Raw genomic sequence first — 27584 nt, 5'->3', positions numbered from 1 at the left:
CACCCACTTAGTATCTCGGGTGACAAACACCCACTTAGCTACTTGGCGACTAACGCCCACTGAGCTACTCGGATGACCAACATCCACTTAGTATCTCGGGTGACAAACACCCACTTAGCTACTCGGCGACTAACGCCACTGAGCTACTCGGATGACCAACATCCACTTAGCTACTCGGCGACTAACGCCACTGAGCTACTCGGATGACCAACATCCACTTAGCTACTCGGCGACTAACGCCACTGAGCTACTCGGGACACTCCCTGCCCGGGGTATCCGTCTCGACTGTGGGTCCCCAGCCCGACCCACGGGGGCGTCGGACCCCGGGTCCCACAGCCTCGCCTCCGAGCCACACAGGGCCCCGGTCCCCACAAGGACGGCGGGACTAGGGGTCTCGTGGCACTAGGTCTTCAGCTCCGTCTTCGGGTCTTCAACTGGGTAACTCTCCCCGAGTGCTCTCGCGCGTCCCCCTTTATACCCCACCTGCGGACGTCGCTGCGAGCACCCACTTATTCGACCAATCGCCGGGCGCTGGCTACGATCCTCTTTTCCCACATCTCATCGTGCCTCACCACTCACGCCGCGCCGCCCCGTCATCTGTCACTCCCGGCGCGCGCGTCCACACCACGCCCACAACGCGTGCCCAACCCCGCACCCCGCGCCGCCCCGTGATCCATCACTGTCACAGTCGGCGCACGTCAATACCACCACTACATCACCCCCTACCACATAGCTCGCAGCCGCCCCGGCTGCTATAAAAATATACAAACCCCCCTGTGTGCCCCGTAACACAACACAACAACAAGAACAACAACTAACCTAACAACACAACACGACGCGAACACTACCATCCGCAACCCTCAACCAATGCCACCGCGACAATAGAACAATATATACAAACCGGCGAGTGACAATAGCAATGTGTATGCAAAAAGGAAAATAAATGGAAATTTTTTTTTTTTTTTCTTTCGACTCGTGCAGTGTCCCCTTCTTCTTCCGAGCGTCCCTACAACGGGACATTACCCCGGCAGAGGGGAGCACCGGGCGAGCTCGGTGTAGAGAAAAAAACGTCTTCATGAAAATTGTTGAGCCCTAGCCCGAGTCCGCCTTGCCGGTCCGTCGTACGGCACCAGACGCGGTTGAACGTCCGGTGGTGCCGGCGGTTCAGGAAGACATCGGCCAGCCATCGAGGACCCGTGCGTGCCCCGGGGTTCAGGCTCCCGACGGTTAGCAGCCGTCAATCCCGAGGCACCTGGGGGTGGGTCAGGTGGAAACACGTGAGGAGCAGCCTGCGACACCTCCCTCCCCGAGTCGACGGTCACATCACACGCCCGGTCGTTACGGCACAGAACGGGGTCACACGGTGCCGTATAGGGCTTCAGTCGGGAGGGGTGCACGTACCAACGGCGTTTTTCCCATTTAATCTGTATACTCTGGGGTCGTGCAACCCGCACAATTTCCACCGGTCCCCTCCAAGGTCTCAACAACTTGGGGGACGTAGCCAACGGTGCATGTGGACAATGCAGCCAGGCCTTATCGCCTGGTTTCCAATCATGCGTATGCACCCTCCGCTCATGCAATCTCTCGTTCGCAATTTGCCGCGACCGCGAATTCAACCTCGCCGCCTCCCGTGCTTCAGTCAATTTTGCGATATTAAATTTGATGTGGTCTGCCAATTTAGATTTTGCACGTGGCTGGGAAATCCCCAGTTGGACGTCCATGGCCGGATCGGCCTCCCGCCCATACATAAGAAAAAATGGGGAAAACCCCGTCGCCGCATGAGGGGCCATTCGATAGGCCGCGAGTACCCCCGGCACCTGTAAGTCCCAATCAACCTGATCGTCGCAGACCTGTTGGCACAACATAGACGTAATCGTCCTGTTCAGACGCTCAACCATCCCGTCAGTCTGCGGGTGGTAGGGGGAAGTACGCACTTTCATTGTACCCAACAGGTCGCACACCTCGCGCAACAAACCGCTCGAAAAATTATTTCCTTGATCCGTCAGCAAGCGTTCGGGGGCGCCCTTGTCCAAAACATAATCCTGGACGAAGGCGTCCGCCACCGCTGCAGCCGACTGGTTGGCGAGTGGCCATGCCATGGGCCATCGGGTGAAGTATTCTACGCCAACCAGCAGGAACCTATTTCCCCTCGGTGTAGCAGGAAAGGGCCCCAAGATGTCCAACGCAACCAATTCGTTTGTGCGCGAAACTTGAATGGATTGCAGCAGTGGATTAGCTGCCAATGGTGGCGGTTTTCTTTCGGCGCACCCTACGCATCCCTTAAGAATGTTCGCCACGTCGTTACCCATCCCCGGCCAATAATAGTCTCGCTGGATTAGGGCGAGCGTTTTTTGAAAACCCAGATGCATGAGCCGTTCATGAGCTGCCAGAACGACCTTACCCCGCATAGCAACAGGCACAACGAGCACGTGACCCCGGGACATGTTGTCCCACTTCATCAAAAGGCCCTGTCTGCACACCCAGGAACCGACCCGCGCATCCCCTACCTCGGGAGCGCCAACTTTTCGACGTAGCGTAAGTAGGGAGCTGTCGGACATTTGGAGACGGCCCCACTCAATGAGGGGCAATGACAACAGCGAATCCCTCCCCGTGGGAGCGTCGACTCCCAATTGCACTTTGGACAAGTTAGCAGAACCGGCACACAACGAGTCCAACCACTCTGTCCCCTCATCACTTGGAGGATGCGACTCGACAGTGAAATCCGCTTGAGACACGAGCCGTTCCTCAACGGGTAGCGGCGCGGCGTGAGCCAGCACCGTTCCCTGCGCAATTTCGGCCGGCCGCGACCCCGTATGCAGGACCCTTACGAACGGCTCACTGTCCCCTCTCACCATGGTTTGAGCAACCGCTAAGTCGAGGCCCCTTCTGGCCCTGTTAGACGGCCCCAACGGCCCCCCCTGTGCCACCGCGCCCACCTCGAGTGGCTTCCTCAACCGAAGGGGTACTAACATTTGCGATCCCGGGGGCACCCGTACAGTGTGAGTCGCCAGCGCCTGCACCGTCGCACAAACCGTGCGCACTTTGGTAGGGCTCGACAAGAACGCAACCCGCCGACCTGACGGAAGCTCTATGCAGGCCTGATCTATAAGAATTTTGATGGGCATTTTGGACAAAAAGTCCGTACCTAGCAAACAGGGAACGGCCAGCGATGATGATACAAAAATAGGGCCCGCTAATTTAATGTCACCAATGCAAACAGTCGCCCGAATCTGGCCGATGATCCCCAGGGATCCCCCATTCGCCGCATAAAATGGCACGTCTACTGGCAGAAGGGGTCTACTTTGGACGGGAAGAATGTTATAAATAAGGTCCGAGATGATGGTGGCCGACGCACCCGTGTCAACAAGCACCCGGACCTCAACCCCGTCAATGAACCCCGTTACCACGGACGACCCGGCTGACGCAGCCACGATCCTGTGGGCCAATTCGGACCACTCGACTGCTTGCGGGCCGCGTACGGACCCCCCCCGCCGAATTAAACCCCCGGCACCCAGCCGCGAACCCCCCACCGCGAAGCGGCGACCCGAATGTGCCGTGTTTGTGGACCGAACGTGTGAGGTGCCGCGACTTGCCGGGTTTTGTTGGGATGACTTGTGGCCCTGGTCGTCGTCCCGACGTGGTCCTGTGGCGCGCTGACGCGGGGCCCGGCACCCGGCTGCGACGTGACCCCGAAGGCCGCAGTTGTAGCAGACGACGGACGTCGTAGGTTTCGGTTGCTCCAGCTTGCGGGGCGAACGTGTGGGCGAACGACCTCCCGTTCTCCACTCCCCCGGACGCGATGCAGCGAAGGCCTGCTCCTGCACCGCAGCTGGCTGAGGTTCGGCGATCGTGGCGGCCAGTGCCGCGTTCCCCGCCCATTTGCAGACGACCCCCGGCTTGCGTTTGAGGACCTCGTACGCGTGAATGCTCGTGGCGATCGCCAGGGAGCAGATATCCATCTCGTCCGCCACGTTGATGGGGACCCCCAACTCGTGGGCCAACACCAGCAGCTGCTCCGTCACCATGGCGTCCTTCCCCTCCTTATCCATGCGGGGAAAAGCTGCGTCCGCCAAGGCGAGTAGTGCCGTGCGGTAGGCTAGCGTCGTTTCCCCAGCCACCTTCCGCCGATCGTAGAACTGGTGGTGACACGTGGAGGGCGGCCCGAACACCTTCGCCATCAGGTGTAGTGCGGCCTGGAGCGTAGAGCGGGACGACCTTGCAGCAGATGTGAAGGCTGCAAGCGCGTCGTCGTCAAGCATCGCTGGCAACGCACGCAGGGCAGTGGTGTCGGACCACCCCGACATCTCCTGATGAGCGAGGAACCTTCGTTGGAAGGCTCCCCAGTCGCCCCCATCCGCCTTGAACGCCGACAGCGCGGGCAATCTTTGCTGGAGGACCCGATCGTCGTCGACGTCGGAGAGATTTTCCCGCGCTCCGCTGGAGTTGTGTAAAATGTCGGCTCGGTTGTCAGGCGCAAAATGGAGGGCTCCGGCGCGCGCTGATGACGTGGGCTGCGCTGCGCGGAGGTGTCTGGCCACGTGGCGTCCGTGTTTCCCGCCAATCAATGGCGGCCCCTCAAAAACGGCGGGAACTTCCAGACTTTTGGCGCGAAGCGCCTTTTGGCGGGATCCCGCCAGCCTCGCTCCTTCCTCCAACCCCGCAGCCGTTTTCCCGCCCGCTGGAACGGAGATCTCGGCCAAGATTGCAGCGGCGGCGAGCAGCAACTCCGCCAACCGGGAGTGTGCGTCTTGGAGGCTGGTGTCGGAGGCAAGCAGAGCGTCGGCCATCACCGCGAGGTGCTGCATCGGCGGCCACTCCTCGTCCTCTCCTCCCGAGGTTGGTGTCCCCGGTACGCCGTCGTCGTCCCGACCTCGCTCGTGGGTACGGGTAGTCTTCCTTGTGTCCATACTTCTTGAAGACAGGTTCACTTCTGACGCCAGTTGTAATGTAGTAACTCGGCGGGAGACGACTTCACGGGTAACACACTCTTTATTTTATCAAACTCGTTCACAGGTGACTAACACCTACTTTGTATCTCGGGTGACAAACACCCACTTAGTATCTCGGGTGACAAACACCCACTTAGTATCTCGGGTGACAAACACCCACTTAGCTACTTGGCGACTAACGCCCACTGAGCTACTCGGATGACCAACATCCACTTAGTATCTCGGGTGACAAACACCCACTTAGCTACTCGGCGACTAACGCCACTGAGCTACTCGGATGACCAACATCCACTTAGCTACTCGGCGACTAACGCCACTGAGCTACTCGGATGACCAACATCCACTTAGCTACTCGGCGACTAACGCCACTGAGCTACTCGGGACACTCCCTGCCCGGGGTATCCGTCTCGACTGTGGGTCCCCAGCCCGACCCACGGGGGCGTCGGACCCCGGGTCCCACAGCCTCGCCTCCGAGCCACACAGGGCCCCGGTCCCCACAAGGACGGCGGGACTAGGGGTCTCGTGGCACTAGGTCTTCAGCTCCGTCTTCGGGTCTTCAACTGGGTAACTCTCCCCGAGTGCTCTCGCGCGTCCCCCTTTATACCCCACCTGCGGACGTCGCTGCGAGCACCCACTTATTCGACCAATCGCCGGGCGCTGGCTACGATCCTCTTTTCCCACATCTCATCGTGCCTCACCACTCACGCCGCGCCGCCCCGTCATCTGTCACTCCCGGCGCGCGCGTCCACACCACGCCCACAACGCGTGCCCAACCCCGCACCCCGCGCCGCCCCGTGATCCATCACTGTCACAGTCGGCGCACGTCAATACCACCACTACATATACCTGGGCAGCCTGCTTATGACCAGCTCTGGTTTGAGGTCTCGCTCAAAATCAGTCGAGTGGCATTATATTTTCATTGGCTGCATAACGCTGGTGGAAGCTACCTGATCTGCCGCTCCACACAAAGCTTCGAGTCCTCAAAGCCACAGTCATGCCCTCCTTTCTCTATGCTTGCTAAACGTGGACCACCCTAATATAACATCGTCACTGGTTAGAAACATTTAGGCTGGCCTGCCTATGATCCATCCTAGGTTTAACTAGAAATTATTATGTGAGGAGCTCACAAATCCTTGAAAGATGTGGACAAAATCCCATTGTGAGCTCCAGCAGGCAAGGCTGTGTTGGCTGGGTTATGTAGCCCGCATACCCAACCATCGCATTCATTCCTAAACAGCTTTTTTTCGGCCGGATAGAGGGGTCTAAACGGGCACGGCATGGGCTAAAGAAGAAGAGATGGTGTGATGTGGTACAAGAGGATGTGGAGCTGAGTGGACTTGCCGATGACTCGTACCAGCAGTGTCAAGATCAGTTTCTGTGGAAGAGGAGGCTCGTTAAGGATGCTGCTACTGGGCAGTTGGAGGCAGTCGCCCTCCAGCAACAACGGAGGGCAGAGGAATGATGCTCACAATAACGAGCAGAGTGCCGGGCGGCTATAAGCAAATTGGCACAGTAGGGGGACACAGGTGGTGCATCGGCCAGTTATCTCAGTCAGTCAACCCATGGCACCTGGGTCTGTGCCGTGACCTCCTGCCAGTGGGCGTTCGACACGTCACGTGGCCTTAACGTGCACATAGCCTGGCACAAGCACCATGGTAATGTCATCGCCACTTAGTGGTGAATGGCGGTTAATGTTGTTGTGTGTGGTGGATGGGCGGTGGGTGTGGACCTCACGGTTTCTGACTCTCAGGTAGACATTCGAACTGTCCAGCCAGTTCTCGTCGTAACGGCTCCAGGACACCTGGACCAGGTAAAAACCGTCGTCCTCCATCCTAAGCTCCTGCAGATAGAGTGATACGGTGCTGTTCCCGCTCGCCTCTATGACGACGGCGGGGCTCAGCTCCACGCGGCCCAGGTACTTATCCGAGCCCTCGATCGCCGTCCAGCGTTGGGTCGAGGCGTTGTACTTGGCCACAGGGTTCTGCCCGCTGTTCTTGGACCACGACGCTCCAATGACCTTGCAGCCGTCGGGGGTCAAGACTCGGGCCTGGACGAGTGCGGAGGAGCCGGCGATGGCGTTCACTTGAGCCTGGGAGAGTTGCACGTGGCACCCTGCATGCGATGACGACGACGACAACAAACAAGCAAAATAAAGACAAAGAACCCCCACGTAGCCTTTAACAGACTGTTGGGTCAAGCGGGTAGCAGAGCCAATGAAGGCTGCCAGCACTGTGGCACGCACAGAGGGGGTGGGTGGCCAGCACCACACACGCCTGGCCGCTTTTGTCTTGTCAGATAATCACCCACTCACACACTCACCTACTCACTCACCCACTCAACCACCCACTTACACACTCACTTACTCACCCATTCACTCCCCTCACCTCCTCACCCGCTCAGTCACTCATCCACATACTCAAACAAAGACAAATATCCCCCGTATAGCCTGTAACAGAGCGTAGGGGCAAGTGCTGTTATTAGTTTCAGTTTCATATATTAGGTATAATCCTGTGAGCCATGCGGCTCTTGACTCGGGTGCAACCGCAACAAAACAAAAACATGAACAAGAAACATCTTAAAGTGACTACATGCAATAGAAAAATCCAGGAAAAACCGCAAAGTTTTCCAGAAAAAACACCGTATTTCAACGCTGTGTGCAAAGATCCCAGTAGGATGCAAGTCAAACAATAACAACTATAAGACTTTGCAGATTAAAGTTATCAGGCTAACTCTCTACTACAACAAACAAACATGGCTAAACCAAAACGTTTTCAAATCTCCAAAATAAAGCTATAAAAACAATGTAACAGTGATCATAGGACCTGTAATTCAAATTTAACAATAAACGATATACATAACATGTACGACCAAACTTTGCAGCCATAGCTGGCTGCATGAGTCACTCCATAACAGGAGTATCAGTAGCAGAATAAAAATTTGTTAATATACTTTTAAAGATCAGCACACTATAATCAAAACTCAAGATCATACTTTGCAGCGGTCATCCGGAATGATACATTTGATTTCAGGCCATTATGAATAGCAGTGGCAGCTAGGGGTGTACAACTCCTCTAGAGCAGTTTTGAGTGAAGATCCCACAGGTAATTTATTGGCGATAGCATTCCAGACCCTGTGGGCATCAATAGAAAAGGCCCTTCCTCCAGTATTTGTACGGCAATAACGAACGTGAAGCTGGTAAATGAGTAAAGACCTTAGGTCACATTTGTTCTTCGAAACAGTGAGGAGATCCACCAGGTAGTCTGCTGATTTTTGTGTAAGTACATCGTGAATAAATAAGATCTGAAGCACAAGCCGTCAATCATTAAGATAAGTTAAGTTTGACCCAATGTAGAGATCGCAGTGATGGGTCCTATATGGGAAGTTCATGGCAAATCTTAAGGCCGAGTGATAAATTGAGTCAAGCTTTTTCAGTATAGTATTGGGGTCTGATTTATATATGATGTCACATTAATCAAGTAGAGGCAGTATGGTAGCTTTTATCAATTCCAAGCGGAACATAGGGGGGAAGCAGTGCTTGTGTCGATACAAAAAAACTAATTGAAATGTTGTCTTTTTATCAATATAATCAATGTGATCTTGAAAATTCAGTTTTGAATCAAAGAAGACCCCAAGATACTTATAGATCTTGACTTGCTCTATTTGATGATTATTTAAGGAATATAATTGGGGAAAAATCACTTCCTGCTTTAGTCCTGGTGAGAAGCATAGCACCTTGGTTTTGGAGGTATTCCGGACTACTTTAAGAGCAACTAGCTGATGTTGCAGTTTGTTGAAATTACCCTGGAGCTTATTAATCACGTCATCCGGAGAGCGGCCAGCAGTAATCAGTATCGTGTCATCTGCAAACAGATTTACCCTGAAATGGTCCAGGTCAGTGCCCAAGTCATTGACATAAGAGAGAACAAGAGGGGGCCAAGGATGGGACCCTGTGGAACCCCTTTTGTTATCGTATCACTGTTTGACCTCCAACCATCTATGAATACAGTTTGGGTGCGAGAAGAGAGGTAATGTTTTAACCATTCTACTGCGTGTTTGGAGAAACGGAGGCAACTTAGTTTACTAAGCAGGGTGTTGTGGTCGACTGTATCTGTAATGTAGTAACTCGGCGGGAGACGACTTCACGGGTAACACACTCTTTATTTTATCAAACTCGTTCACAGGTGACTAACACCTACTTTGTATCTCGGGTGACAAACACCCACTTAGTATCTCGGGTGACAAACACCCACTTAGTATCTCGGGTGACAAACACCCACTTAGCTACTTGGCGACTAACGCCCACTGAGCTACTCGGATGACCAACATCCACTTAGTATCTCGGGTGACAAACACCCACTTAGCTACTCGGCGACTAACGCCACTGAGCTACTCGGATGACCAACATCCACTTAGCTACTCGGCGACTAACGCCCCTGAGCTACTCGGGACACTCCCTGCCCGGGGTATCCGTCTCGACTGTGGGTCCCCAGCCCGACCCACGGGGGCGTCGGACCCCGGGTCCCACAGCCTCGCCTCCGAGCCACACAGGGCCCCGGTCCCCACAAGGACGGCGGGACTAGGGGTCTCGTGGCACTAGGTCTTCAGCTCCGTCTTCGGGTCTTCAACTGGGTAACTCTCCCCGAGTGCTCTCGCGCGTCCCCCTTTATACCCCACCTGCGGACGTCGCTGCGAGCACCCACTTATTCGACCAATCGCCGGGCGCTGGCTACGATCCTCTTTTCCCACATCTCATCGTGCCTCACCACTCACGCCGCGCCGCCCCGTCATCTGTCACTCCCGGCGCGCGCGTCCACACCACGCCCACAACGCGTGCCCAACCCCGCACCCCGCGCCGCCCCGTGATCCATCACTGTCACAGTCGGCGCACGTCAATACCACCACTACATCACCCCCTACCACATAGCTCGCAGCCGCCCCGGCTGCTATAAAAATATACAAACCGCCCTGTGTGCCCCGTAACACAACACAACAACAAGAACAACAACTAACCTAACAACACAACACGACGCGAACACTACCATCCGCAACCCTCAACCAATGCCACCGCGACAATAGAACAATATATACAAACCGGCGAGTGACAATAGCAATGTGTATGCAAAAAGGAAAATAAATGGAAAAATTTTTTTTTTTTCTTTCGACTCGTGCAGTGTCCCCTTTTTCTTCCGAGCGTCCCTACAACGGGACATTACCCCGGCAGAGGGGAACACCGGGCGAGCTCGGTGTAGAGAAAAAACGTCTTCATGAAAATTGTTGAGACCTAGCCCGAGTCCGCCTTGCCGGTCCGTCGTACGGCACCAGACGCGGTTGAACGTCCGGTGGTGCCGGCGGTTCAGGAAGACATCGGCCAGGCATCGAGGACCCGTGCGTGCCCCGGGGTTCAGGCTCTCGACGGTCAGCAGCCGTCAAGCCCGAGGCACCGGGTTTTGTTGGGATGACTTGTGGCCCTGGTCGTCGTCCCGACGTGGTCCTGTGGCGCGCTGACGCGGGGCCCGGCACCCGGCTGCGACGTGACCCCGAAGGCCGCAGTTGTAGCAGACGACGGACGTCGTAGGTTTCGGTTGCTCCAGCTTGCGGGGCGAACGTGTGGGCGAACGACCTCCCGTTCTCCACTCCCCCGGACGCGATGCAGCGAAGGCCTGCTCCTGCACCGCAGCTGGCTGAGGTTCGGCGATCGTGGCGGCCAGTGCCGCGTTCCCCGCCCATTTGCAGACGACCCCCGGCTTGCGTTTGAGGACCTCGTACGCGTGAATGCTCGTGGCGATCGCCAGGGAGCAGATATCCATCTCGTCCGCCACGTTGATGGGGACCCCCAACTCGTGGGCCAACACCAGCAGCTGCTCCGTCACCATGGCGTCCTTCCCCTCCTTATCCATGCGGGGAAAAGCTGCTTCCGCCAAGGCGAGTAGTGCCGTGCGGTAGGCTAGCGTCGTTTCTCCAGCCACCTTCCGCCGATCGTAGAACTGGTGGCGACACGTGGAGGGCGGCCCGAACACCTTCGCCATCAGGTGTAGTGCGGCCTGGAGCGTAGAGCGGGACGACCTTGCAGCAGATGTGAAGGCTGCAAGCGCGTCGTCGTCAAGCATCGCTGGCAACGCACGCAGGGCAGTGGTGTCGGACCACCCCGACATCTCCTGATGAGCGAGGAACCTTCGTTGGAAGGCTCCCCAGTCGCCCCCATCCGCCTTGAACGCCGACAGCGCGGGCAATCTTTGCTGGAGGACCCGATCGTCGTCGACGTCGGAGAGATTTTCCCGCGCTCCGCTGGAGTTGTGTAAAATGTCGGCTCGGTTGTCAGGCGCAAAATGGAGGGCTCCGGCGCGCGCTGATGACGTGGGCTGCGCTGCGCGGAGGTGTCCGGCCACGTGGCGTCCGTCTTTCCCGCCAATCGGTGGCGGCCCCCCAAAAACGGCGGCAACTTCCAGACTTTTGGCGCGAAGCGCCTTTTGGCGGGAATCCTCCAACGTCGCTTCCTCCACGACCCCCGCAGCCGTTTTTCCGCTCGCCGGAACGGAGATGTCGGCCAAGACAGCGGCGGCGGCGAGTAGCAACTCCGCCAACCGGGAGTGCGCGTCCTGGAGGCTGGTGTCGGAGGCAAGCGGAGCGTCGGCCATCACCGCGAAGTGCTGCATCGGCGGCAACTCCTCGTCCTCTACTCCCGAGGTCGGTGTCCCCGGTACGCCGTCGTCATCCCGACCTCGCTCGTGGGTACGGGTAGTCTTCCTTGTGTCCATACTTCTTGAAGACAGGTTTACTTCTGACGCCAGTTGTAGTGTAGTAACTCGGCGGGAGACGACTTCACGGGTAACACACTCTTTATTTTATCAAACTCGTTCACAGGTGACTAACACCTACTTTGTATCTCGGGTGACAAACACCCACTTAGTATCTCGGGTGACAAACACCCACTTAGTATCTCGGGTGACAAACACCCACTTAGCTACTTGGCGACTAACGCCCACTGAGCTACTCGGATGACCAACATCCACTTAGTATCTCGGGTGACAAACACCCACTTAGCTACTCGGCGACTAACGCCACTGAGCTACTCGGATGACCAACATCCACTTAGCTACTCGGCGACTAACGCCCCTGAGCTACTCGGGACACTCCCTGCCCGGGGTATCCGTCTCGACTGTGGGTCCCCAGCCCGACCCACGGGGGCGTCGGACCCCGGGTCCCACAGCCTCGCCTCCGAGCCACACAGGGCCCCGGTCCCCACAAGGACGGCGGGACTAGGGGTCTCGTGGCACTAGGTCTTCAGCTCCGTCTTCGGGTCTTCAACTGGGTAACTCTCCCCGAGTGCTCTCGCGCGTCCCCCTTTATACCCCACCTGCGGACGTCGCTGCGAGCACCCACTTATTCGACCAATCGCCGGGCGCTGGCTACGATCCTCTTTTCCCACATCTCATCGTGCCTCACCACTCACGCCGCGCCGCCCCGTCATCTGTCACTCCCGGCGCGCGCGTCCACACCACGCCCACAACGCGTGCCCAACCCCGCACCCCGCGCCGCCCCGTGATCCATCACTGTCACAGTCGGCGCACGTCAATACCACCACTACATATCAAAGGCTTTGGACAAGTAAAAAACTGGCGCAGTACTGCTTATTATCAAGGCAACTATAAATGTGATTCAGAGAGTCTAATGCAGTAGATGTGATGCTGTATTTTTTTCGAAACCCAGATTGATTTCGATGTAATAGATTGTTGTCGGACAGGAAACTGCTAATTTGGTAGTTCAATATTTTTTTTTAAAAATTCATCAACGGGGACAAAATTGAGATAGGCCGGTAGTTATTTGGATCATCTTTAGGGTCCCCTTTGGGAAGTGGAAGAACATAGGAATGTTTCTATTCTAGAGGTACTGATGCTTCTTTGATGGACAGGTTGAAAATATGGGCTATAAGTTTGTATATTAGGTGACCAACAGTTAGCAGAGCAAAGACGAGAATACTATCCACTCCGGTAGAGGAGGACCCTTTGAGGTAGGACAGTTGTTTCAGAACATTACTTTCGTGGATAGGCTGGAAACTAAATTCGTTTAATGTTTGGACAGGGGTGTAGGAAATTGCATGAGCAGGGGTGACCCCCAATACATTATCAGGTCACCAGCTTCAGAAAAATTGAAGGTTAAAATTGTCAATGATTTTTTGGGGCTCTGAAAAAAAGTCCCCATTTCGGTTAAGCGCAACGGGCAGATTATCTGTGTTGGATGCCTTTTCGATACATTTGATTGTTTTCCAGAAGATCCTGGCATTGCCATGTGATTCCAGGAGAGTGGAGGAAAAGTAAGCATTTTTTGCATGCCGTATTTTTTTGACGCATCTATTCCTTAAAATCCTGTATTCTAGCCAGTCATTGACCAAAATACTTTTCTGAGCACATGCCCAAGCATTGTCCCTAGTTTTCATGAGCTTAGTAATCAAAGGATCAAACCATGGTGGGTGGTTGCCTTTAATTTTAAATCTAACCAACGGAGCATGTTTGTTAATAATTTGGAGAAACGTGTACCTGAAGGTCTCCCAAGCCGTAGTCAGGTTGGGGATATCACAGACCTTGTCAAAATCCGAGTGAAGCACATCATTAGTAAATGCCTGTATGCTGAAGTGTCTCATGGAGTGCTTCTCAACCAATTTAGGGGGGGCTTTGCATCTGGCTGATGATCTCACCCCAAATATGGAGGAGTGATCATGAAGGTTATTACCCAGAACACCAGTCAGTGTGAACTTGTGAGGGGCATTTGTCAATAGGACGTCAAGCAGAGATGACTGTCGCGGATTTTTTAGGTTGGGTCTTGTTGGGACATTTATTAATTTAAATAGGTTAAATTCATCTGCAAAATTTGTGGACACGCCCGGCGGGTTTAACCAATTCCAATTCAGATCACCCACTAAACTATTTCACCTTTAGGGAGGCCCCCAAGAAGCTCTCTCAGTGCAGACACAGCTTCAACATCCTTACCATTAGGCGGTCTATAGCAGCACACGACCAATATCTATTGATTATTTCGGAGAGTTATTCTGAGAGCCAGACCTTCAAAGTACATTTTTTAATAAGGAGTGAGCTGGTGAACATGCAATAGTATTACGAACATAGATGGCAATTCCACCTCCTTTAGACCCTCGGTCAAGCCGATAAAAGTTGTAGTTGTCAATCGTAATCTGCAAGTCATTTACGGCAGGAGTGAGAAATGTTTCTGCAAGGCAAACATGTCCGGGTCCAGATTAGCCACTTCTAGTTTTAGTTGACTTAATTTAATCACAAGCCCTCTGATGTTGACATGTAGAACAAAAATACATTTTCTGCCAGAAAAATCTACAGAATTATACGAGTTCTTTACATTTGGGCCAGGATGAAGCTCAATAGCTCCCAGAAATAAGAAAAGTAGAATAGTTTGCACAGGTATTTTCTGTGCAAGGATGAAGAGTGGCGAACCTTGGACGAATAGCAGCAGCTCACAGATGGCGATATTTTTAAGAGCAGAATGAAGTTTGGAAGGAGTGCTGGTGAAGTAATGGGACAGAGATAGGGTTTAAAAGGATACAATGATGGAGTGTAGAAGTGTCTATAAGCTGTTTTATTAGCAAGTGTAGTGGCAAATTAAGCAACAAGTATGGATGAGAAGTAACGAGGGTTCCTGCTGGTAGAGTTAAGTGTGGCACTAAATATGGCCGGGAGGGATAGCAGTAGGATGCATAGCAGGAGAACTGCCATCCTAAAAATATCAAGGGTACACACACGTATAACACAAGTGAAAAAAAATACTTGTGTAGGGGTTATTACGGGAGAAAAGTCGGACGGGAAACACAAGGGTTTCTGCACCCACACACACGGGTGTCTACACCAACGTCCGCATCCGTTAACCACTGGGGGGCCATGGGGGCTCTGTGATCCCCCATAACCCCGCCCCTCCGAGGGGATCCCTATAAAAGGCGGGGAGCCAGAGAGCTCAGGGCCAGTTTAAGAAGAAGCTGACCAGTGAAGTCTGAAGACCGGCAGACTAGGCCCTGGGACTCCCCTGTCTCGCTGCCCTTGTCAGGGCCGAGCTGGGTAAGCCAGCGGCGCGGCCCAAGAGCTTCCGGACCTCTGCTCTTGTAAGGGCAAGGCCGGCTTAGCTGGGTGCCGGGATCTGTGCTTACCAGAGCCAGATCAGACAGCCTCCCGTAGCCTATTAGAGGAGGACTGGGAACAGGACAGGGGACTTAGTACTAGGGGTGGTTTCCCAGCTAGTACGAGTGAAGGGGCCGTTACCCCTTCAACTATTGTGTCTGTCCTTGAGTTAATAAAAAGAGTGTGCCTCAACTCCGTCGTCAGTCTCCCTGCAACTCACTACATCTGGCGTCAGGAGTGGTCCAAAGCATGGATACGAGACGGACGACTCGTGCCCAAGACCCCGGAGAGGATGACGACGAGGGAGAGACGGTGCAAGACATCGCCGCCGACGTACCTGGCCAACCGCTGCCGGCTCCAACACCTGCGGGACAGTCGGAGAGGGTCGGGACGTCGGCTGATGAGTTGGCGTTAGCCCACTCCCGACTGGCGGAGCTCCTATATGCAGCGGCCGCCATGCTGGAGCAGATAACTCGCCTGGGGCCGGGGGGAGCGGCGCGGCGGGAAGATGGACAGCGCCCGCCAGAAACTCCCGCCTTTGCGATGGGCCGGAGGCTTGAACTTCCCGCCACGGGTACAGTAGGAGCCGAGGGAGGGGCCCCAGCTCGTCACGCGGGCGGCGGGGCCCAAACAGCGAGCGCCACGTCATCGGCGGGGGCGGGTCGCAGTGGCTGCCTATCAGCGGTCGCCAGGTCATCACCAGCGGACGACAGCACCGACCAAGCTGGAACCAGCGCGTCACCGACGGCACAACCTCCATTAGGGTCTGCCATTGCTCCCCATACTGTCCATGGACACGGTACGAGTGCTGGGAGATTATCGGAGACGGAGCCGACATTTCAGCAACGCCTGCCGGCCCTGCAGGTGTTCGTATCGAGCGGCGGCGATTGGGGTGGGTTCCAGCGCAGTTTCCTCGCCCACCAAGAAATGGCTGGGTGGACGGACAACGAGGTGCTGTGTGCTCTTCCGGCGATGCTGGATGGCGATGCCCTTGGCACCCTCACCGCTGCACCCAAGTCGGCACGCTCCACGCTTCAGTCGGCGCTGCAGGTGCTGGCCACGGTTTATGGGCCGCCTTCCGATTGTCGCCAGCTTTTCTACGAGCGGCAGAAGGGCGACAAGGAGTCACCACTTGCGTACCGCACGGCCCTGCTGTCGTTGGCGAAGGCGGCCTTCCCGCGCATGGACGAGGAGGGGATCGATGCGATGGTGGCCGAGAAAATTTTGCTGCTGGCCGACGACTTGAACTTCGTCATCCTGGCACAGGATGATGCGGACATGTCGTCATTACGGGCTGCAAGGAACATTCATGCCAATCTGATTTCCCAGCGGAGGAAGGCTAACAAGGCAGCTGCGGGACACACCGTGGCGGCGACCACCTCCGAATCTGAGGGGGGCTTCGCTGCGGGCCGTTCTGCGGGATGGCGGTCTGGCGGGCGACCGGCTCGGGACGTACCGAGCCACCGAGAGCAGCCCAAGTCTTCTGGAGCGCTCGTCGTGTGCTACAACTGTGGCCTCCGAGGCCACGTGGCTTCGGGATGCTGGGCTCCTCGACAGCGCGGAGCAAGAACTGCGGCTGAGGACGGCCCTCTTCAAAAGCCTCCACCACATCCTCTGGCAAGTCGTGGCACCCCACATGTTCGGCCTGCACAAACACCCACTTCCCTCTCACATGGCCCGACACACGATTCTCGGGGTTCGGGTGCTGGTGCGTCGGGTCGCGGCTTGATGGGGAGGGCGCTCCAACCGGGCCAATGGTCCGAGTTGGCTCACCGGGTTGTGGCTGCGTCGGCGGGGTCGTCCGTTGTCACGGGGCACATTGATGGGGTGGAGGTACGGGTACTGATCGACACGGGAGCTTCGGCGACTATCATTTCCGATTTGATTTATAATATCCTGCCCGTTCAGAGTCGCCCGTTGCTCCCCGTCGATATACCGTGTTACGCTGCAAACGGGGGCTCGTTAGGTATCATTGGCCAAATTCGAGTGCAAATTTCTATCGGGGACATTAAACTATCTGGCCCGGTGTTGGTCTCCTCCTCGCTGGCAATTCCGTGCCTATTGGGGACAGACTTTTTGGCCAAATTGCCTGTCAAAATTTTTATTGATCAGGGATGCATCGAGCTTCCATCGGGCCGACGTATAACGTTCCTGCCTTCCACCCCTGTCTTGCGTACTGCCTGTGCAATGGTACAGGCGCTCGTTGCTCGAACGGTGCGCGTACCCCCGGGGGCACAGATGCTTGTGCCCCTGCGGTTGCGTCGACCGTTCGCTAAAGGGGTCTCAGACCGGGGCATTATGCTGGGGCCGTCTAGGGCCGGGGTGAATGGGCCAGATTTGGTGACGGCCCAGACTATTGTTAAAGGGGATGAGGACCCGTTTATCGCGGTCCTCAATGTCGGGACACAGACGGCGGTGGTTTCACAGGGAACCGTGTTCGCACATGCGATTCCGGTACCTGCGGAAACGCCGATCATTGGCCAGGTGGCCACCGATTCTCAGCCGCGACTGCACTCAGACATTGACGAGGGTTGGCTGGAAGCGCTGTGTGCTGAGTCACCTGACCTGTCCGACTCACAACGTGCTAAATTGCGCACCCTTTTGCGAGAATTTTCCGACGTCTTTAGTAAGCACAAATACGATATCGGATGTACCAATTTGCTGCGCCACCATATTGACACCGGTGACAACGCTCCTATCCGCCAAAATCCTTTTCGGTTAAGTCCCGCCGAAAAGGATCATGTCAAATCGGCTGTAGATGACATGTTGGCTTCTGACATTATTTCTCCTTCGACCAGCCCTTGGGGTGCACCCATAGAATTGGTTAAAAAGCACGATGGGTCCCTAAGGTTCTGCGTTGATTTCCGGTGGTTAAATAAGATCTCGGTGGCCGATGCTTACCCGCTTCCTCGAATGGACGAATCTCTGGATGCCCTAGCAGGATCACGATTCTTCTCCACCTTGGATTTGCTCTCAGGGTTTTGGCAACTTCCCTTGGACGACGAATCGAAGCCCTAAACGGCTTTTCGAACGCCGCACGGCCTCTTCCAATTCAATCGGTTACCTATGGGGCTCCACTCCGCTCCCGCAACATTCCAGCGCCTGATGGAATTGGTTCTCGCTGGCTTGCAATGGGAGGTGTGTTTGATTTACCTAGACGACATTATCGTATTCAGTAAGACGTTCGAGGAACATCTTGATAGGCTTCGGGTCGTCTTTCTCAAAATGCGCGCAGCTAATTTGAAATTCAAACCACAAAAGTGCCATTTGCTACGCGAATCTGTAAGATATTTGGGTCACATCGTCGGCCGGTCAGGTATCTCAACCGATCCCGCCAAAACGCGTTGTGTCAGCTCCTGGCCGACTCCCACCTCGGGGGGGAGGTTAGAAGCTGCATCGGTTTTGCTTCATATTACCGCCGGTTTGTCGCGGAGTTCGCTTCCATCGCTAAGCCGTTACATGCCTTAACGGCCAAGGGGGTGAAATTTCATTGGGGGCCGGAGGAAGAGGCCGCCTTTAACTCTCTTCGTGACGCCCTGGTGGGGGCCCCGCCGTTGAGTTACCCCGATTTTTCTCTACCTTTCGTGCTCGACACGGACGCGAGCAACACGGGGATTGGGGGCGTGCTTTCCCAAGTTGTGGGTGGCGTGGAGCGCGTTGTGGCTTATGGTAGTAGAGTATTGTCTCCTGCCGAGCAGCGATACTGCGTCACCCGCCGTGAACTGTTGGCTATTGTTTTCTTTATTCAACAGTACCGGCCATATCTGTACGGCCGGCATTTCCCCGTCCGTACAGATCATGCGGCATTGCAGTATGCCCTGCGTATTCACCAGCCATCGGGGCAGTTGTCCCGATGACTGGAGATCATTCAGGATTTCGATTTCGACACGACTTATCGCAAGGGGATTCGCCACACCAATGCCGATGCCCTGTCACGCCTGCCGGTCGCTTCTGTTTGTACTTGTTTCTTGGGCTCGGGGCGTTGCAAATCGGCGAGCGACGGCCAGGATCGGGTCCTTGCGGCCGCCGTTGAGGCTCCTTCGGACGTTGACCCTATTGCTGTGGGAGGGAAGGATTCCCTACTGGGCTTGTCAGGTGCGGAGTGGGGGCGCCTCCAAATGGAGGATACTTCCCTCCTGGCACTACGGCGTCGCGCGGAAGGATCTGGTCAGGGGAAGTCGGGCGTTGACTCATGGGGGTTATGCCAGGGCCTCCTCATGCATTGGGACGGAACGATCCGCCGCCACAGGCTGGTGGTGCCTTCCGCGTTGTATGGGCCGCTCATGAGCGGCTCCTGCACCTGGGCACCCTCAAAACCCTTGCCATGCTCCAGCTTAATTTCTTTTGGCCGGGCATGGCAAGGGATGTGGACGATCTGTTGCAGTCTTGTACCCAGTGTGCTCAACGGAAGCCGCCAGCGAGGGGAGCCAGCCCACCGCTCCAGTCTATTTCGGTCACCTGGGTTAATGAGCTTGTCGCTCTTGATATTTTGGGGCCGTTTCCTTCCACGCCGAGGGGTAATAAGTATCTGCTGGTTGGCGTGGAATATTTTACGCGATGGCCTATGGCTTGGCCCCTCGCCAACCAGTCAGCAGCAGCCGTTGCGGAGGCTTTTGTCCAGGGCTATGTCCTCGACAAGGGCGCTCCGGAACGGTTGTTGACCGATCAGGGAAAGAATTTCACTAGTGCCCTTTTACATGAGGTGTGTGAGCTTCTCGGTACGAAGAAAATTCGTACTTCGCCTTACCACCCACAAACGGATGGGATGGTAGAACACCTGCATAGGACTCTTACGTCCATGCTATCCCACCAGGTATCTGAGTCCCAAACCGACTGGGACCTTCAGATCCCGGGAGTCCTAGCAGCATACAGGATGGCTCCTCACGCGGCGACCGGATTCTCGCCGTTTTTTTTTAATGTATGGCCGCGAAGTTGACCCGCCTGTTGCGACAATTGCCGCACCACACGCTAAATCCAAGTTGGCGGACCATGTTAAGTTTAACATCCTCCGGTTGGCTGAGGCACGGGAGGCGGCCATGCAAAACTCTGACTCTCGCCAGAAGCAGAATGAAAGGTTGCGATCGCGCCGGTCACACACGGACGAATGGCACCCGGGCGACAGAGCGTGGCTACACTGCCCCCAGGTGCCATTGGCCACCTCGTCTAAGTTGTTGCGACCGTGGAGGGGCCCCGTGGAAATTGTGCAGGTTATGCGGCCTCAATGTGTTCGCATTAAATGGGGGAAGCGTCGGTGGTTCGTGCACCCTTCACGGTTAAAGCCGTTCTTTGCTCCACATGCTTCCTCTCATGACTATGGCCGAACATGTGGGGGGTCCACTGACTCCTGGAGGGCGGGGTCGCCGCCAGCCTCTGATCCGCTGCTAACTGTTCCGTCTTCAGGGGCCCAAGGACTGACGCCCTCTCGGCCGCCAGCCTCCCCCGAGGGGGTCGGCGCTGGCTCGTCCAGGAAGCCGGAGGGCCGTGCACCTGCAAATTCAACACCTGCCGCCGACCCTACCGGGTCGGGCCTTTGTGACGGGCCCGCTGCACGGACACGCGCCAAGACGCGCCGGTTGTTGTGAGTTGCTTTCCGCGCGTGTTCTGCTGCTGGAGGGCTCGCTCACCTTTTTTTTAATTTTTTTTTGAGGGTGGGGATGGGGAACCACGTTCTGTACATATGTTGCATTTGGGGGCGGTGGGTATTTATAGGGGACCGTCGGTTGTTGTTACACTTGTTCTTGTTATTGTTACGAGGCACACGCGTGTTGACTGTGTTAAGTCTTTATTCTTGAGTTTTGAGGGATTGTTGCAGCCGGGACGGCTGCGAGCTGTACAGGGGGGGGGGGGGGGGTGATGTAGGGGTTATTACGGGAGAAAAGGCGGACGGGAAACACAAGGGTGTCTGCACCCACACACATGGGTGTCTACACCAATGTCCGCATCCGTTAACCACTGGGGGGCCATGGGGGCTCTGTGATCCCCCATAACCCCGCCCCTCCGAGGGGATCCCTATAAAAGGCGGAGAGCCAGAGAGCTCAGGGCCAGTTTAAGAAGAAGCTGACCAGTGAAGTCTGAAGACCGGCAGAATAGGCCCTGGGACTCCCCTGTCTCGCTGCCCTTGTCAGGGCCGAGCTGGGTAAGCCAGCGGCGCGGCCCAAGAGCTTCCGGACCTCTGCTCTTGTAAGGGCAAGGCCGGCTTAGCTGGGTGCCAGGATCTGTGCTTACCAGGGCCAGATCAGACAGCCTCCCGTAGCCTATTAGGGGAGGACTGGGAACAGGACAGGGGACTTAGTACTAGGGGTGGTTTCCCAGCTAGTACGGGTGAAGGGGCCGTTACCCCTTCAGCTATTGTGTCTGTCCTTGAGTTAATAAAAACAGTGTGCCTCAACTCCGTCGTCAGTCTCCCTGCAACTCACTACACTTGTAGGCCGAGTGCGAGAAACATTACAATTCTACGTCGCAAAAAATATAATATGCTTCCAGCTAAACTTTATTCTCTTACATCACACGAGTCTACACCGTACTATATACTGCCATAGACAAACCCAACATTAAATTATATACTGTATTACTATACACCGCCTTATACATTGTAATATTGCACTATGTATTATTCTACCCACCCTAATGTATGTAATTTAATATTGGGTTTGTCTATGGCAGTATATAGTATGGTGTAGACGCGTGTGATGTAAGAGAATAACGTTTAGCTGGAAGCATATTATATTTTTTGCGACATAGAATTGTAAGGTATTACTTACTGCTAGTAGCTCATCTCATAGGAGAGTATATTTAGTATACTGATGATACTATGTAGTTTATACTTTAGTTGTTACGTGGTGTTTTAGTTACTGCAGCTACATACTATTAACATTCCTTCCCTTTATTAATGTTACCCCTATCCCCTCCCTTTGATGCTGCTAATCCTGCATAATGCACGAGCATAATGACTTTAAACCCCCCGCCAAACCTCCTACGCATTTCACAAGTAGTACTAATTGCATATCTGCATTTCCCATAAATATGCTAAATTCCTCTTGATATGCAAATTATTTTGTCAAGGCGCCCTTCCCCCCTCCATCCCAGCTTAAATAGTCGCTCCAAGCCTGGAGTGTGTCATTCAGACTGTCTTCTCGACAGACCTGTTCTTCACCTGAGGACGGCTGCTTGCGTTGTGGCCGAAACGTCGTGGGAATTATTTTATTATGTTTTATTTTTATTATTTTATTATTTCCTTTCTACGTGACTTTACCGAAAGAACCAAGAAGCTGAATCCCTGCAGTCACGAAAGCTTTAAATGGATAATAATACTCCTAGATTATCGCTGTTGATAAGTCTGCAAACAGGAAAATACTCTGTACCATTTATGTTTTCATTTTGTAACCGTCATGCAGGAGAGAACAAAATAACTACTGTATTTTATAACTCTACGATATCATCATTCTTAGGTGGTTTGTTGCTGTGAGGCAAGCAATGTTATAACCGGTGTGAAAACAATAATAGGCTTTACCCTTTATGGCAATAAAACAGGAGGTGTTAAGATTTTCAAACACCAAATAAAACATTTTGTAAGGAATCAATTCTGCATTAACCACACGCAGTTCTTGTGGTGAACATGCAAACATTCTTATTTTCTTATTCTTTCATACTTTGATACTGGAAAACAAGTAAACCCGTAAAAACAAAGTTTTTCACTCTAAATCCTTTATATGCGTGGCGGCTAGAGTCCTCTCGTCCTCTGGCTTGAGATGGCTGCAATCTATGGGTCAGATGATTGTCTGCCAGTATTAAGCAATTGGTAATTAAATATTTAATTTGTTATCCCTAAACAGTGTAAAATTTTGGAAAAAAAATTTCACGAAAATTAATTGTCACACACAACGAGTCTGTGTGGAAAATGTCAGCTCGATTGGATCACGGGAAGTGGGTTAAAAAACGAGCGAAAGATTTGCACGGTCCTAAGCAAGCAAGCGAACTTAATATAAAGGATTTAAAATATATTCGCCTGTGGAGGACGCGGGGATCGATCCCGCGACCTTTGGCATGGGAAGCGAGGGCGCTACCAACTGCGCTACTCCGCCACGGCCTGTGTAAGGGTTACGCTCTGGGCTCCTATACTGTGACGTTCAGCCAAAGCCATGAATGAGTTATATTTGAATAAATGTAAAATAAAAAAATTTTGCCTAAAAAGTGTAACATTTTTGAATTTTTTTTCACGAAAATTAATTGTCTGTCACAACGAGTCTGTGTGGAAATGTCAGCTCGATTGGATCACGGGAAGTGGGTTAAAAAACGACCGAAAGATTTGCACGGTCGTAAGCAAGCAAGCAAGCACGCAAGCAAGCAAGCACGCAAGCAAGCAAGCAAGCACGCAAGCAAGCAAGCAAGCGAACTTAATATAAAGGATTTAAAAAAGGTTCCATGTTATAACCACACTGTATTACCCACCCCTTTCCCGAAACTCGCAAACATTCGTGTCGAGAAAAAATAAGTGCACAGGCCGACTTTTGGGGAAACAAAACCGCGGGGATTTTATTCCCTATCACCTCTCCAACTGATTAGGGTATCGGGAAACGCCTGCACTGGATACGATAAGGGCTGCCATATGGCTGATGGGTGGGCGAGCAGTGTTATCGATCAGATCTGGAATGTGGTGGCGTGATCTCATGGAAATCTCCCTTTGATACACTTCCCGGCAGGGCATTTAGCGTGTCAGCACTGTTGTCGCGTTCTTACCCCCGTGCCCCCGACTGGACATCTGCGAGTAAAGAGCTTCATAGCTTATCGAATTCCTCCCTGCTGCAGTATAAATACAATACTCTGGTTATAGTGATACGTTTTTACCCTTTCAACTGGTACAAAAACTGACACTTTATACAAGGCATCATGTTTGCAATAACCACAACACAAGCAGTCAAAATGCAAACAAAAGAAACAACTCTGATGATGATGATAATGACCAGTTGAAAGGGTAAAAACCTATTACTATATTTTTCCACTGGTAAAGGAGGTCTCATAGTGTAAATGCTTACCCCGAGCTCTCAATACTCCGATAGTGCGCCGTCTTTGAGTTGTACGCCTTTTGGCGTCATCTGGCCCAACACCAATGGAGACTAGGCTCTAAGAAAAGCTGTCTCGGGTGTGGACCAATCAACTTCAAGGACAGTGCATATCATTATCATCATCAGAGTTGTTTCTTTTTGTTTGCATTTTGACTGCTTGTGTTGAGGTTATTGCAAACATGATGCCTTGTATAAAGGTGTCAGTTTTTGTACCAGTTGAAAGGGTAAAAACCTATCACTATATTTTGCCACTGGTAAAGGAGATTTCTCATAGAATACTCTGGTTCTAGCACTGGTGAGTGACTGGCCTTGACTCGCACTAAAAGTGCAACGAATGAGGGCGGGCGGCGATGGTGGCGCAGTCATTAACACCGGTGCCTCGCAGCAGGGCGGTCCTGAGTTCGAGTCGCGAATGGGGTGATATTCTCCGTGGAGTTTTCTACAATTCTCCATTTTTTTGAGCCTGTGGAGTGTGAATATGCGAGAGTGTGCAGATGAGCGACATTCGCGACAACGAGCGGAGCGCCAGGCGGGATACAACGCAGCAAGTTGGCACGGTAGGGGGCACACCGATAGGGAGCGGACCTTGCCAGTCATCTCAAGTCAGTCAACCCATGGCAATTGGGTCTGCCTAGGCCTCGGCAAGGTAAGGTAATTTACCCTTTTTACCGGGTAAAAGGGTAAAGGTAATGGGTAAAGGTGTCGACATGCCAAGGGGTAAGGTAAAGGCTAGGGTAGAGGTAGCTCAGAAAAATTACCCGGTAAATACGGTGCCTTGTTTACTGCTAAAAGCTACGTGGCGCAGTCCGTGGCCTCCATTTAATAAGTAATATTTTTTTTAAAAAATTAAATACGCTTTAATGAAATGTACGAGTAATGGCAGAACTCCACGACTCCAGAAAATGTCCCCGAAGCTTGCCATAACGTAAGGGACCGTGGTGATTTACAGCCAACGTCAGTTGAGCGTGGACAATTAGATCAAAGCCGAAACATAACATATAAAAAATTATGTTTATAAACAGATATTTTTCTGATATAATATAGTGTTGTCATCAGTATGACATAAGTATACCAAGTTTGCAGTCGATACCACATTGGGAAGTGGGTTAAAATTGAGTTACAAGATTTGAGGATGCGACAACAACGACAAGCGTGTAAAATTGGAATCATTGAGAGTATTCTATATGAATAAAGCGCTCTACCTAGCATTTACCGTTATAAACCTTTTTCATGCGTAGTAGTACCCCAGTAATTACCCTGTAATCGGGTAATTTGTATGGGGTAAGGGTAAAAGGTACACTGTAAAAAATATCCGTAATTTTACATGAGAAAATACTGTATTTGCTCACGGAAAATTTACTGTAATGAAATTTTTAACGGAATATCCGTGAAATTACGGAGTAGTGCATTGTGGGATAGCTCGAGGAAAAGGCGGGAAAGAGATTGAGAGCAACTCCATTTTCAACACGCAGCCATCTTTATATTCCTCGGTTTTTGCTGGTAAGACTCTCTCTGGTCAAATGTAAAGGCATATTAAACACATATACTTAAATTATCATCGACAGGACTGAATATTTTGATGTTTTAATTTATAAAAAAAAAAACAATTGAACAAAGGCCAGGACTTTTCGATTTAAAGCTTTCGTGACTGCAGGGATTCATCTTCTTGGTTCTTTCGGTAAAGTCACGGGAAATAATAAAATTAAACATAATAAAATACAATTCTCACGACGTTTCGGCCACAACGCAAGCAGCCGTCCTCAGGTGAAGACCAGGTCTGTCGGGGAGACAGCGTCTGAATGATTCAGATTCTGAATGATTCAGATTCATTCAGACGCTGTCTCCCCGACAGACCTGGTCTTCACCTGTGTGTTGTGGCCGAAACGTCGTGAGAATTATTTTATTATTTCCCTTCTACGTGACTTTACCGAAAGAACCAAGAAGATGAATCCCTGCAGTCACGAAAGCTTTAAATCGAAATTTAACAACTGCCCAAATACTGTAGTCTGTTCAGGCTATACCGGTGATCTTTGTCTCTGTGTTTTGTATGTAGATGTGTCTACTGTATATGTGTGTATGCCTGCACGTGTGTCTGTGTCTGTATGTAATCACGTGTCTCTGTGTCTGTATATATGTACGTACATGTGTCTGTATGTATGTACGTGCATTTGTGTGTCTGTATGTATGTATGTCAATGTATATGAGTTTTCATGTACGCGTGTCTGTGTCTGTATATACGCGTGTCTATGTGTCTATGTTGTGTAGCCAGTACCTGATTCCGCCTGCGTGATCAGCGGTAGAATGAACAGCACCATCCAAGCCATCGCGATCCCCGCACGCTCCTTCAGCTCCACAATCTCAGTGCCAGCAGTGAATAAGACTCGGGGCCCCATTAACTCAAGTGGCAGCGGAGGGGGCGGGGCAGAGAGGAAAAGGGGCAGGTCCAGAAATGGTTGCGGGACAAGAGCCAAAAGAGGCAAACTGCGAACTTTGCGCTGATGATCCCAACAAATAGAGAATTCACCACGCTCCTCAATAACACTGCACGCACGACCTTAAAGGAAAATGACCCATCTCGTAGGCACCGTTTTGGCAATGGTCCATCTCTATTTATGGACCACTAGCGGGAAGTACCCGGCGTTGCCCGGGCGAAAAAAGAGACACATACATCGACTTACACACACTTACAGACATTGACCCACACACACAAACATATCGACTTACACACACACACATATGGACTCACACACACAGACATACATGGACTTTAGAGACACACATATGGAGTTACACACGCATATCGACGTACACACATACAGCGACTCACACACACATCGACTCACACACACATACATAGACTCACACACATCAACCTTTGGCAATGGTCCATCTCTGTTTATGGACCATTACGAACGAGTTAGGTTCCAGAGGTCTGTTCGTAAGTCTATTTGTTCGTGAGTACAACTTTACTCCTGTCGATTATAAACGTGTTGTATGACATGTACACTAAACATGGGGAATGGCACCAAAAGTTTAATAATATCCTGTAGATGTAGAAGTCACTTGTTCTTCACGTTCTGCAGATGACTCTCAGTCCGAACAGGCAACTGGACATACGGACAGGTGTGTTCGTATCCCTGAAAGTTTGTAAGGCGAATGTTCGTAAGTAGAGGAGTCATTTTATGTATGTTGAACTTCTTTCGCACCGTACATAGCCAACCATGGTAATCGGAGGCATGGGGGAAGGATAATAAACTAAACACAACAAGCAGTTCTAAAATAATGAGTTTTGAATCTAGATTTTTTTTTTAACAATTAGACTTAACTTAAAAGGCTGGTTCGACACACGTGAAGCAAGGAATAGCCAAGAGCTGGGAGGAAGAGTTGGTTAGACCACGATCCCTTGCGGAAGTTGCAACGGCTCATGACAAAAACAAGAG

General features: G+C 52.6%; 1 protein-coding gene across 3 annotated transcripts in view; it reads right to left on the bottom strand.

Annotated features, from left to right (window-relative positions):
- The window catches only part of LOC144738098 (uncharacterized), a 60795-nt gene extending 34080 nt beyond the window's left edge, over positions 1–26715 (bottom strand). For all 3 annotated transcript variants that reach the window (XM_078621008.1, XM_078621007.1, XM_078621006.1), the window contains exons 1-2: positions 26417–26715; positions 6684–7061 (exon numbers count right to left, since the gene is read on the bottom strand). In XM_078621008.1, the coding sequence (XP_078477134.1) occupies positions 6684–7061; positions 26417–26537 (499 nt within the window). In that variant the 5' untranslated portion in view covers positions 26538–26715. The remainder of the gene's footprint in view (positions 1–6683; positions 7062–26416) is intronic.
- Between the last annotated feature and the right edge of the window lie 869 nt (positions 26716–27584).

Source organism: Lampetra planeri, chromosome 77 (assembly GCF_965212315.1).
Source record: "Lampetra planeri chromosome 77, kcLamPlan1.2.h2, whole genome shotgun sequence".
Lineage (NCBI taxonomy): Eukaryota > Metazoa > Chordata > Hyperoartia > Petromyzontiformes > Petromyzontidae > Lampetra > Lampetra planeri.
This window is presented reverse-complemented; position numbering and strand designations above follow the sequence as displayed.